This window comes from Rhodnius prolixus, unplaced genomic scaffold (assembly GCF_049639745.1).
Source record: "Rhodnius prolixus isolate KJV_2025 unplaced genomic scaffold, Rpr scaffold_7, whole genome shotgun sequence".
Classification (NCBI taxonomy): Eukaryota; Metazoa; Arthropoda; class Insecta; order Hemiptera; family Reduviidae; genus Rhodnius; species Rhodnius prolixus.
In genome coordinates this window covers 7,448,899-7,461,648 of record NW_027411582.1, presented here as the reverse complement: position 1 = coordinate 7,461,648, position 12,750 = coordinate 7,448,899, and the positions used below count along the sequence as shown (strand labels likewise).

Here is a 12,750-nt window from a genome sequence, read left to right as displayed (position 1 = left end):
CGGTCAAATAGTATTTCTGATTGGCCAGGGTCACATTGGAAAAGTCAGTATCATGGGTTTCCCTTAAAAGTATATAGGTTCCCCTTTCTGATGAGCTTTTTATGATTCCTCCCATTAATAAAACATATCAAAATATGGCCCAGTTTCATCAAAACATTAATCAAGCTCAAACAATCAAGATAAAGCTCAGTCGCACATCTTTCTTAATAATAATAATAATAAAAAGACGAACTTAATGACAAACTTTATGAAATAAAATTGAATGAGTTCACGAAAGTGTATCTGCAGGAGTTACTTCAATATCAATGGACAATAATGATTAACACCAAGAACTAGAAGCTTCAGCTTGTGGTGGGGTTAGAAGATATGTTCGCGTTTGCTTGGTGTGAACGCTCCTTAACATAAATATTTTTAATAGTGTTCTGAGATAGACGCCATTGGTATTCTTCATCAGGAGCTTCAGGAAGTTTACAACAGAATTTATAGAAATACTGAAGATATGTGGCAATTTAATAAACAAAAAGTAATTTATATTAGATTATATACATTGACTTAAATTTTAATGCTGCAATTATTATCTTCGACTATGCATTCTAAATGAATCTGTCGCCATTTAGTCTTTTTTTGGGTGGGTATTTCGTATTTTTTCTCTTTTGTTTAGATTACCTCATATCTCTAGTACTTATGTATATAAAAATATATCATAAATTTCGATAAGCACCTGTTGAAGAGCACCAATGTTACACGAAACATTGAGCACCAATAAAAAGATTTTGTAAAAAAAGAATTTCAAGGACCACTGCCGCAAATCTTACTTCTTGCAATGTCTTTCTGTACAGAAACGAGAGAGACAAATAAAAAGTACCTATTTACATTTTTATTACATAAATATATAACAAATCAATCATACTTTTTCTATAAAACATTGAGATCAGCCCATCTATTTCTTTTTCATCTTAAATTTCCTGCCAATATTTGCACCAGTTTTTGCAGCTTTTAAAATATTTTTCACTTGTGCCATATTTTTCATGCGTTTCCTGTTTTTGAGAAAACATTGAGAACATTATTATACTTGAAAAACAAATAACAACAAAACTTTACTTCCTTCAAACTAATTTGCACAGCTTACCTCTTATTTAAAGCATCCCTTCTAAGGGGTAGATAAGCATAAGGGTCTGGTTTACCTTTCCTTTTAATATCACCTTTAGCTTTAATTGCCTTATATTCAGCGCCTGTATTAACTGGAAAATTTCCACCGCCTTTCTTTCGCTTTTCTTTTTTGTTAACCGCTTTCTTAATTGGCCTATGGATTCCTGTACCACCAGCTGTAACGATTTTTTACATAAAACATCATTTGTTTGAATTAGTAAATAAAATGAGAGAATTAAAAAAAAAAAAAAAAAAAATTAAAAAAATACATTAAATTTCAAAAATATATTTTTTATCACCTCGATATTTATTAGTATTCGTAGATGAGTTTAATGTACTGACACTGAGTGCTCTTTTAAGACCCAATCCAGCTGCTGTGGTCTTTGTAAGAACATCATCGTCGGATGGTTCGTAATCATCATCTGTTTGGTGAAAATATAGATAAGAAAATAATAAAATAGTCACATAAAAAATGTAAGTCCTAAAAATGGTACATTAAAAGGGGGTCTGTACAGGAGAGATGGATAATGTACTAATTATTACTGAATACAAATAAGTAAAAATAAAGTAGAAAACATCAAAGACAAAAAAGTTAAGTAATGCCTACCTTCTCAGACAGGCTTTAAGTCCAAACAACAAATTAAGTGTCATGGAAGGAGGCAACTAGCGAACATACTTTACTGTTCTCGTAATAAAACATAAAATAAAATCCAAGGCCTAGACCGGCAGCATCGAACCCCACTAACCAACAATTCATCTTAGCTTAGCAGGAACCTCAACTCTAACCGCTCGGCTATCGTGGATCAGAGCGGTCCATGTGCACTTTTCTACGTATATTATATGGTTCATCGAATTAAAAGAAAGCAGATTAAAAGAAAGAAAGAAAAAAAGCAATAATCTAGAGAGAACATTCACAGTACAACATAACTTTCTATTACTAGGACACTTGAAAAAACTGAAAAGTGGGAACTCTTTATACAAGACTGTTTTTTGATGTACCTTGTTAATGGACAGTTGGTAGTAATTAAGGATAAGAAGAAGAATACTTTGTCGGATTCAAATTGTACTAAGTATACTCACCAGAATCCTCAAATCCAGGAATAACCTGTTTTTTCTTTTTCTTCTTCCTGTTAGAGAAATCTATATCATCGTCGTCATCATCCTCTTCCATATCTTGAGCTTTATCATCCATTATTATTAGTCGACCATCAGGAGCTGTCTTGAAATCAGATTTAGGTTTGGCTTTCTTGAGAGTAGGGATTGCTAGATTTGAACCAGGTTTTGTCCCTAAGAAAAAAAAAATACCTTAGCAAACCTGAAAACTAAATTACAATATATTTCAAAACCAGAGCTGGAGGACTGTTGGGAAAGAACTGATAGAATAGGATTGAAGAGGCGAAGCGAAATGGGTACTTGGTATCACGGAATATGACTGTAGGATTATGATACTTCGTAAGGTGTAAAGAATTCTTTAATCTTCAAATTTGTGCATAAAATATTGTTCGCATCAATTATGGCGCCACAGTTTCCCCAGAGCACCCTCTGAAGTATAATACTCTCTAAAAAAGATATTTCTACCCAAACAGTTAGACCCAACAAACGTCATTAAAGTACAGCAAGAAAGACATTACAATCGATTTGTAAAGACAATTTTTTTTCTTTGTAAGTGAATCATAAAAACACAAAATAGAAAATAAGTTTGCATTACTAAAACTGAGTAAGAATTAAGTAAAAATGAATACAAACCAGTAATTTTATGTGAGGCTCTAATGTCTGTAAAATCGACAATTTCATCAGCATTTTCAGCGATCCATGTTTTCTGTTTATTCTTCTTTCTTGGTCTTTCATTTTCTTCTACTTCATCATCATCTAAAGGTAAATCTGAGTCTGATTCATTCAAAATTTCTTCAATACTGAAATCAATTCAAACTGATAAACCCTTCTAGAGATACTATTTTTTAGATCATATATTTTTAGATTATACTCAGTTAAATTTGTGATTAAGAGGTAGCTTAAATAGTATAAAGTTCGCCATAGAATTTTAATGAGAAATAATAACAAAAAAATAATATAACTTAACAGGTAATCAAGCATAATTTTATCAGGATCCAAATATACCCAAAGGAACTTAAGTATAAGTCATTCCATTCACAACAGGAATTGCCTTTTATTATAGCTTTAGCAAGATTTCTCAGATCTAGTTGACGTTCTTACCTTTTCTGTTTGTTGCCAATAGTAAACGTTGAAATATCAGTTGTCGCTTTAGATTGACGATCACTTTCTCGTTTCTTTTGATGTCGAATCTGTATTTTGGCTAGATTTCGGATTCTTGTCCTTAGAGTTTCATCCTTATTTGGTACTAATTTCAGAAGAGATTCACCACCAAACCATCGAACTAATCGGGCCAATATATCTCTGGTTTTAGTCCGGCTGTGACGTTTACAGTCTTCGGCCATATTGCTCAATACTTTTATCTATTAATTAAGTAGCAATGCATTACTAGTAAGTATAGTACATTCATTATATTCAATAGGTAATATTTAGTATGAATTACTAACCAACTGAGGTAAATATTTGAAGACTTTTTCTCGAGAAAACGTTGATAAATAAACTTTAATGAATGACAAGGCTGTAGAGGCAATTTCTCTAGTATTACAAACAGCCAACAGGCCAACATTGTACAAAAGTTGTTCTTCAATAACAGGATCCAGAGAATCTATAAAAATTAACATCAATTAACAGAAAAATCCAAAAACAAAAACGATTATTTCCAATTTCAGTCATAATTTTCCAATTTGTATTAATGCTAAGCTTTCGATCGATCTAGGGAATAGCTCATCTTCACATATTTACAGAAACAGATTACAATTTACATTAATTGTAGGTGATATAAGAAATAGTTTTCAACAATTGTTTACCTTAATTTTAAGAAAATTTCTAATATATTTTACATTATGCGTAATTAGGTGTTTAAGGAACTAAGTGGTCGGTTTTAAAATAATCTTGATTGTGAAAAGTCAGACCACCCATTGTCAAAAGTTTTTTACGTGTATTGTAGTAAGCTGACATATTTGTTTATATTGTTCGTATTCGTTTTGAAATTTAAATTGTTTTCTTTGTTGTAATAATAATAATAAAAAAATGTATTTAATGTCAAATGTATATACATATTGCTCACATCATTTGTGTTCATCTGTCCACTGTCTGATCTAATGATTCTTATGAAGATGATGTCAAAAAATTAATTTGTTAGTTTGTTTCTCCTTTTATACTGAATTATATGCAGGAGTGATATTTAAAGAAAAGTATCAGTATTGCGTGTGTTTTTGTGGCAATGATGCTTCACAATGTATCGTCTACGTGCTTTTCAGCGAGGAAATTATTGTGAATTGTTTCAATAAATATGTTCCATAACCCTATAACATAAATGACCTATACCCTAGGTCGAAACTAAACAAAATTATAACTGAAATTAGCAATAATCTTTTTCTCCCTAAGATTTACTAATCAAACACCAAAAAACTTCACAAATTAATGGCAAATAAATTACTTCTAGAAGAATTTATAATTTTGCAATAAACAAACCTTTAATATAATAAACAATGGCCGCAAGAGCTAAAAGTGAACAGCTGGTCATTGTTGGATTTCCAGCTAAGCCGGCAATTAATATATTTATATAATCTTTGTAATCCACATTTTTAGCAATATGCCCTAATATTTGAAAGGCAGTTTCCCTGCAACGATTGTTTATATCTTTCACACATAAAATCGCTTCCGGTAGCACTGTGTCTAGGAGAGAGATAGGATTTTCAGTCCTTTTTAAAAGTTCAAACAAACATCTTAAACGAGCCTGAAATAAATAAAAAAAAGTAGTTCAGTAAAGTTATAGTTTTTTGTTCCTTTTTTAGTTACATGAACTATTTTATAAACATAGCATAAACATAGCAATGATATTGCACTTTGGCTAATTAGTAATAATAATTACTTGACATTAATTTTTCAGCATATAAATAATTTAATCGAGTTTTGACCTTTAAGAGTTGATAAGAAAAAACAAAATAATTAATAATAATCTGTTGTGAACACACACACACGGCTTTTTTATTACAGCAATACTCATATTGACTTACAGAAACATTTTAAGCCTCAAAATGCTCAAAATTCCCAGAAAAAGTATTCAAATAATCAACTTTTGATCCAAATACGTAGTTTAAAGACAATTTTGGAGAAATTTTCGAAATCGTCTCACAAAAGTGAAAGATCCAATCAGTTATGTGATACTACTTGTACTTTTGGAGTCTTAAATGAACAAAGGGACAATATCCCTTTGTGATTTAAACACGTAGAATCACCCATTGTACTAAAATTGTACATTAGAGAAAGAATATTCCCTCCTTATCCCAACAATCGAATAATCGAATTATTCTTGAGAAAATTCTCAAATAAAATTATCAGTTCATGAAAATTAAATGAAAGTTAAACGAATGAAAATTCTAAAAAAAGAGAAAAATTAATTTAATACATAGGTACTTTAGGTTAAGGAATTTTGATCGCTAGGTTAGCGTTAGGTCCTCTGATTGGACCCAATCTAAATAGGACCATACGACCTAGGTAATGATTGGATGATGGAAGAATGGCTAAAAGAAATCCTAGACTGGTAAGCCGAAGAAAGAAGAAGAAAACGGCAGACTCAAGGAATAGGTGGTTAGCTAAATGGCATACAAGAAAGTCGCCAAGGTTACGAAATGAGAGAAGAAAGGATATCATTCGGAATAGATACAGTAGTTTCCTGAAATTAAAAAGGAAAGTTGGTTGAGGTTGGAGTATTGAGGAGCTGCTAAAAAGTAAAAGAAAGAGAGTGAAATTTAGTAAGTATTCACCCACTTTAAAGTACATCAGATCGCAACAGCCATTCAGAAAGTTTTGGTGGCAAAAAATCAAGTCTTACGGTCTTTGACACCTAATTTAGTAGCTGGGCGTAAAGCACGCTTGAAAAAATAGGCGTAACTTTACTTTATATCAAGCCTTAGAAAATCTGCACGATTGCTATACTTCCCTAATTCAGGAGAACCAGGAAATTGGAAATAAAACAATAATTAAAAATATGTTGAATGAGAAATCGGCCAACTACATTATGAAATACTCAAAATAACAACCATACCCCTTTGCTGTTAGTTGCAGATTTATTTAGTGATCCTAAAACCAGTTCATTTATTTGGTCAATATTTGCATTTAAAAACTGTACACAACTTTCTGAATCTGCTATTAATATCTCTTCCAATAATCTAAAACAGAAATCTATAATAAATTTAAAGGATTCAATAGTAATTAAAATATTGAAATATCATTTATACTTTATAGATTTTACCTATAATATTTCTTTTGTTCTTTATGGTTATCCGTCTCCTTAATTTTTGCAATAACTTCATTGTATAACTTAGCAATATCTTGATCTTGTTGGTATGGTAACAACGCTTTCAGTAAATCCATTACATTTTCTTTAATAAATTCTTCTGATTCTTTATTCTGTACTTTCTCTAAAGCTCGATCAAATAATTCTTTGGTCAACACTTTTTCAGAGATTTTAAGATATACCTTAAAGATAAAATAAAAAATTTAAAAATATATAGAAATTACGATAACTAACTTAAAATTACTTCAAGAAGAAAAACAGAATCAAATTAATGCATAAAATTGTGAAAAAATAAAATACCTTAATAGTTTCTAATGTTGCTAATCTTGCTCCTTCTTCATCACTTCCGGTAACTTTGGTCATGTAAATATTAAATAATATGGGTAAATAATTTTTAGCATATTTACCCATTGTGGCAATATCACCTTTATTATCAGTTTCCAGTGAATGTGTTATCAATTTTCTAAGTGTCGATAGTATTATTAATCGTAGATCTTTTCTTGAATTGAGCAGTCCACCAAGTGTTTTTGCCAATGACTGGAAAATTAGAAATTTCCATTAGTGTGCGTTCAATTTCTCGAAAGCATTTTCAAGATTGTGAAATAAATCACAAATGAAAGCCATATGTACTCCCTTTTTATCATATTCTGTGGATCTTTAAACATGTTTCTGTCCGTGGAAATTCCAAAATAAGTTAGGATCGTTGTACTAACCAATCAATCCAATTTTTTCTACATATAACTATTTTAAAAGTGCTAATTCATTTTCCTTAGTCTCCGACCTTTTGGCAACAATTTAATTCTTACAAAGAATTTACAGTTTGTAAAAACCGTACTAAACATTGGAAATGACCAACTCTGCCAATCCCAAGATAGTTTTGTTAAGGTGTTGCATATGTCGGTGTAAGTTTAGTTCCTATTGATTAGAACACTAATACCAAGATCAATAAAAACTCGCTAAGTTCACTATGATTGAAGCAGTTAAAATTTTATGAAAGCATTTATTCAGTCAGTAAAATATAAAGTATAAAATTTAATACTTACTCCAAATGAAGTACTAATATCTGTTGGATGTGCCGAAAAGCTTGGCAACAGTGCCCAAATTTGTGACTGCAATAGATCATAACTTACGGCACCAATTTGATCATTCACTTTTTTTAGTCTATCTCCTTCATTTCTGGATGAACCAAAATTTTATAAGTACAATTTAACAATCATTAAATGTAAATGGATCATGAATTTAATTTCTCACTTTCCTATTTTGTAATGAAAGTAAAAAATGAAGTCGGGTCTCTCTCTCACACAACATTCACTTACCATCATTAACAATTTTTTCTTTAAACTTATAATTCGTAAGAAAAAGACAGTTGCCTTTCAAAAATTATTCTAATTCACTTAGACTGTAAACGGAATATCACAACTTCCGTAGTGAAAGTACATCAAACAAAAGTGGTACATTAAAGAAAAGACTAACCCCCGCTCCCAGAATAATACTCGAAAACGAATTTTTCAAGAGGAAGGTTTCAAATAAAGGTTATAAACAAAAAATTTATGCAATAACAATAAGATTAAAGGAAATCGTTTGACATATTTCACGAAAAATTCCAAAAACTGGAAAATCGATTCTAAAAAAAAAATATAGCACTATCGGTTGGCTGATTTTGTCGATGTAAATATCAATTTAGAAACAAAAATAGCACTTGAACAAAATATAGAAGTTAAAGTTATTGTGCTTTTCCATTTTTAAGTTATACTGACTACAAACACGCACATGTGCTGTTTGAAAACTGATTTCTGAAAACTGTATTTAGAGATACACAAAATAGGAAATCTAATCTAGGATGATCGCACAAATTTTCTCTCATGAAGTTGAAAAGGAGAAAAGAAAGAAGAAACATACCTGCAAACAGCAGCAAGAGGCAAAAATCTATCTACAAAACATTTAAGTGTTGCATTTTTGATATTATCTTTGAAAACTGGTAACAACCAACTTCTTTTAAATTGCCGATCTCCAGGAGTAATCTGCAATAATAATATTTTTCCAGCTTAATAATCGTAAGTGAATACTAACTTTTTCTTATACATTTTTTTAATTAAAAAACAAAAATCATACCTTAAATGGAACAGTATCGATAACAATTTGAGGACCCATTGTTCTGATTGCACTGCCAACAGTATTTTCTAATTCACTTTTATAAGTGAATTCAGTATTATCTCTTAGTTCCGCTACTGACTTCAAACAGGGGGTTAAAAGTTCAGCACAATGCTCTCCACATTCCTTCAATTAAACAAATAACAGTAAAAAGACCTTTTTTTTCATTGAGGGAAGGTGTTTTAACTCTTTTGGGAGATAAAACATGAATAGGAAATAAAACAACATAAATTGTAGCAGTTCTTGATCAGTGTTCAAACAATATTACTTCTGAGGAAACTTAGGTTTTGGTCAGTTCATAAATCAAAAAAATATTTACGCCAAAGTTTCAAATCTTCAGGGCTACAAAACATCATAAAACAACACGATATCTGTTTGATGCAATAGTCCAACATACCTTAAAAAATGCTGAGAGAAGATGTAATATGTGAGGCAACGCTGTACCAACTTTATGCGATAGTAGATCTTCTAAAATGCACGCTATTTCAGATATTGGTTGATTGAATTTTGGTTTTGCATGGGCCGCTGGGGCGACACATTCAGTCATGATTGCTTGTAAACAATACGTTACCGCAGTCATTATGTCAGGACGTTGGCCATGATAGAGTTCGGTTAGTTGGCGAAACAGTTTTACAATGTTCGCCATACACAAGCTAATGTCAGTCCTGTAAAAATGGATTTATTTATAAGTGGCAGTAAAATTTTATGTAGATAATCATAAATATTTTAATCGTTAGGACTTATACATATTTTCAAAGATATGCAAGTCCCTAAACATCCATAGTTCTTGAAAACTTAACGCAGGTTAGAAAGAGCAGTTCTAACAACAAAGAATACCTAATTAAATACACAATTGCATTCACCTAGCGAGATTAATGTAAGCTTGTTGCATGGTTACAAGCCAAGCTTGCATAGGTTGTATATCATCCGATGGAGGTTGATAATTATATAAAGCACTAATCAGCCTGGCATTACGGTGTGCTGGTAAACAGTTCGGTGCTGGCCGATTTTCTAACATACCATGAAGTGCTTGCATCCCACAGGAAGTTAATAAAATGTTCTTCATTGTCATAACTTTAAGTACACTTTCACAACATTCCTTTAAAAAAAATATATTATCACAGATTTTAAACTGAGAAATATTTTCTGTTATAAATCTTGTAAAAACTTACTTTCATTTCATTCTTAGGAAATTTGTGCATTATCTCTTTCAACAAGGTTAAAACATGAAGGGTTGTCGTTACTCCACCAGTAGTTACTGATTCCACAAGCCTAATGCAATGTTTAGCAATATGACCCAAGGCATTTGGAGTGATTTTGCTATTTTTAACGATCACTGCAATACCATATTGTGCAGCTTTTCTAATCTAAAACGGGAAAACCTAGTTATTTGTGTAACAACGTACTGATTTATTTTTCTTCCACTTTTACAGCAAAAACAACTGAAATTTTCCATACCTTTGGCTTTGAAAATATTATAAAAGTAAGAATTGAATCTAAAATTTGCAATGTTGAAGATACATTCCATACTGCTGCTTCTTGGGCTCTTAGTAGCACTGACAAACAACCCAAAAGCTATAAAGTAAAACAAATTAAAACAATTATTAATAGTAATAATATAAATGAAATTAGGTGTTTGTTTTTTTTTCTTTACTAACAGATCTAATGATGGGAACTTTTTCAGATTGTGAATATTTAGCCAAAAGATTTATTAATATGGAAGATGTATCTGCAAATTTTATCTGCAACACGGACTGTGGTGTACTTTTAATGCACATACTTAAAAGATTCAAAATTGCTGCAATTGAATCATTATCATTTTCTGAAGAATTCAAGGAGGTCATCTAGAAAATTCAGAAAATAATGTTCAACAAGTACCAGAAGATTAAAAAAATACTTAAAACTGTAGTGAAATTAAAGCTCACCAAAGCTGCAAAATATTCAGTCGATGACTCAGTACCACCTTTTTCTTTAATAATTTCTGTGATTGCTGCTAATACTGCCAGCATACTTTTGTGCATGTCCGAATCAGAGCGAAATTTTCTAATTAAACTAACAAAAAAAAAAATTAAGGGCACCGTAAATAAACAAATTTCTAGTAACAGGCCAGATGATGTAGATTGTAATTCAAATTGCACCTAACTAAATAACTGGACATACCTGCTAAATGACTGATTACTGACACAACTCCAGTCACTAGCAAAAGTATCAAACGTTTTATAAGTTTTACTTCCAAAAGATTCAAGTTCAACATCATTATTTTCCTCAATTTCACCTCCAACAAAAGCATTGTGCTTCTGTAGAGCATCCTGAGTAAGATTAGATTCTCCTGAATAAATAACTTTTATTTTTATAAAAAAAAATCAATTTTATAAACAAAAAATAAAATATTAAATCATACCTTCAACTGGTCCAAAGAACCTAGATTGTGCAGCCTCTCTATACTTTTGAATGCTGGGATTTGAACTAGAACTTTGTCCTTTTTTCCATCTTTTACCTTTAGTATTAACCCGTTTTCGAAATTTAGCCATTTTCGACTTGATTTTATACAAATACTGCGCAGAGCTTAGCACAATCTACACACGTGCAAGCCCAGGTCCACCATTACTACTAACCTTCAACTTATAACCTACCACACACAACAAAGCTTACGAATCGATTGATGTAGAGTTCAATACCAGCTATTTAAAAGAAAAGTATCGAAGTTGGTATCAATAGCAAGTATTGGATGGAACCTCCTCCTCAGCTAAACTAAGCAAGTGACAAACACATTGTTATGGCGATCAGTGTAACCGGTATACAACTTATACAATAACTCTGTTACTTGTTTTCAAAACATAAATTCTGTATAAAAGTATTTTTACAGGTAATTTTGTGAAGAGTAAATGGTTTCTTACTTTAAGACGCACGCAGACTACTATACGCAAGCATAGTGATAGCAATGATGATATGGTAAGAATTACTAAATATTGTAGGCACTGATTAGTGTTTATGAATTAAAAACTTATGAACTTTTAAATTTATAGCCAGTGGAAATGGAAAATCCCTTTAAAAAGGAAAGAACTCAGTGTATACTTTGTAAATTGAAAATTACACCAGATTATAAAAATACAAAACTATTATCACAATTCGTTTCACCATATACTGGGCGAATTTATGGACGTTATATAACTGGACTTTGTAAAATGAAACAGGAACAAGTTGTTAAAGAAATTGTTAAAGCACAAGGAGCAGGTAAGTTGATTCTCTTAAAAGCTATCTGAAAATAGGGAATAAATTTTTGATGTTTTATTTATTTTTCAGGCTTTATGCCATATTACAATAAAGTACCAGAATATTTAGAAGATCCTAAACTTTTTAATCCAGAAAAGCCACTGAGACCTCATGATTTCTAAAAATCTTTTAAATGCTTTGAAATTATATAATGATTATTAGATGTTTTTTTGTATTTAAGAGAGATATTTGAAATCGATCTTTGTACATATGTGAACTTAGCATTAATAAAGAATTCAGCAGATGTGATTTTTTTTTTCGTGTTGGAGATTATAAATAACTGTGAAATCTAGTTGTATTTATATTTATAATATATGTGGCTGGAAAATGTAATGAACTATACATTTTTTTTCTCCCCCATACGTTCTTAATAACAATAGAGTGAAATCTCTCTACTGTAGTTCTAAAACTGGCGATAAACTCAGAAAGGGCACCAAAAGGGGAAAATTCATAAGACAGTAAAATGTTTCAATTTTTTTTATTTGTTTTAAGAATACTTTTAAAGAATAAGATCAAGAAATTGGAATCTTATATAAAATAATATCAGCGACTATTATTTACATTTAACACACATTAAGGTTTAATTAATATCAAATAAAATTGATAAAAAAAAAAATTTACTGGTTGTTTGGCCAGTCGCAACACTAATTCCTATAGTGGAAATGAGAATTGTATGCTTCATTATATGAGCGATTAAGACGATTTTCCAATATTGACGTGAAACGGAAATTACGAATACAGTTTACTTACGGAAAAAATACGTT

General features: G+C 30.8%; 2 protein-coding genes across 2 annotated transcripts; one reads left to right on the top strand and one right to left on the bottom strand.

The window, feature by feature from the left end:
* Positions 1 to 862: 862 nt before the first annotated feature.
* LOC141446853 (RRP12-like protein) lies at positions 863 to 11,247 on the bottom strand. The gene is made up of 22 exons (XM_074113748.1): positions 11,115 to 11,247; positions 10,874 to 11,042; positions 10,639 to 10,765; positions 10,372 to 10,557; positions 10,172 to 10,288; positions 9,886 to 10,080; positions 9,577 to 9,812; positions 9,111 to 9,378; positions 8,675 to 8,839; positions 8,462 to 8,583; positions 7,606 to 7,738; positions 6,863 to 7,099; positions 6,518 to 6,744; positions 6,311 to 6,434; positions 4,735 to 4,999; positions 3,708 to 3,865; positions 3,364 to 3,623; positions 2,896 to 3,062; positions 2,230 to 2,436; positions 1,449 to 1,571; positions 1,130 to 1,325; positions 863 to 1,037 (listed from the first exon to the last, which is right to left on the bottom strand). Exons 1-22 carry the CDS (start codon positions 11,242 to 11,244, stop codon positions 941 to 943), a joined length of 3,909 nt encoding a protein of 1,302 aa, XP_073969849.1. The 5' UTR covers positions 11,245 to 11,247; the 3' UTR covers positions 863 to 940.
* A 124-nt stretch (positions 11,248 to 11,371) lies between these two features.
* mRpS18C (mitochondrial ribosomal protein S18C) lies at positions 11,372 to 12,319 on the top strand. Its single transcript, XM_074113765.1, has 4 exons — positions 11,372 to 11,508; positions 11,580 to 11,665; positions 11,740 to 11,947; positions 12,017 to 12,319. The coding sequence occupies exons 1-4, from the start codon at positions 11,490 to 11,492 to the stop codon at positions 12,106 to 12,108; spliced, it is 405 nt and encodes a 134-aa protein (XP_073969866.1). The 5' UTR covers positions 11,372 to 11,489; the 3' UTR covers positions 12,109 to 12,319.
* Positions 12,320 to 12,750: the final 431 nt, after the last annotated feature.

What these genes read in the sequence shown, in the direction of transcription:
- mRpS18C (XM_074113765.1), top strand. An exon ending in GTGATAGCAATGATGATATG is followed by an intron (nt 11,666 to 11,739) that starts GTAAGAATTACT and finishes TTAAATTTATAG; the next exon opens with CCAGTGGAAATGGAAAATCC. An exon ending in TGTTAAAGCACAAGGAGCAG is followed by an intron (nt 11,948 to 12,016) that starts GTAAGTTGATTC and finishes TTTATTTTTCAG; the next exon opens with GCTTTATGCCATATTACAAT.
- LOC141446853 (XM_074113748.1), bottom strand. Translation starts at nt 11,244, where the DNA reads ATGGCTAAATTTCGAAAACGGGTTAATACTAAAGGTAAAAGATGGAAA. An exon ending in CAACATTAGAAACTATTAAG is followed by an intron (nt 6,745 to 6,862) that starts GTATTTTATTTT and finishes TTTATCTTTAAG; the next exon opens with GTATATCTTAAAATCTCTGA. An exon ending in TCCTGGATTTGAGGATTCTG is followed by an intron (nt 1,572 to 2,229) that starts GTGAGTATACTT and finishes TTCACCAAACAG; the next exon opens with ATGATGATTACGAACCATCC.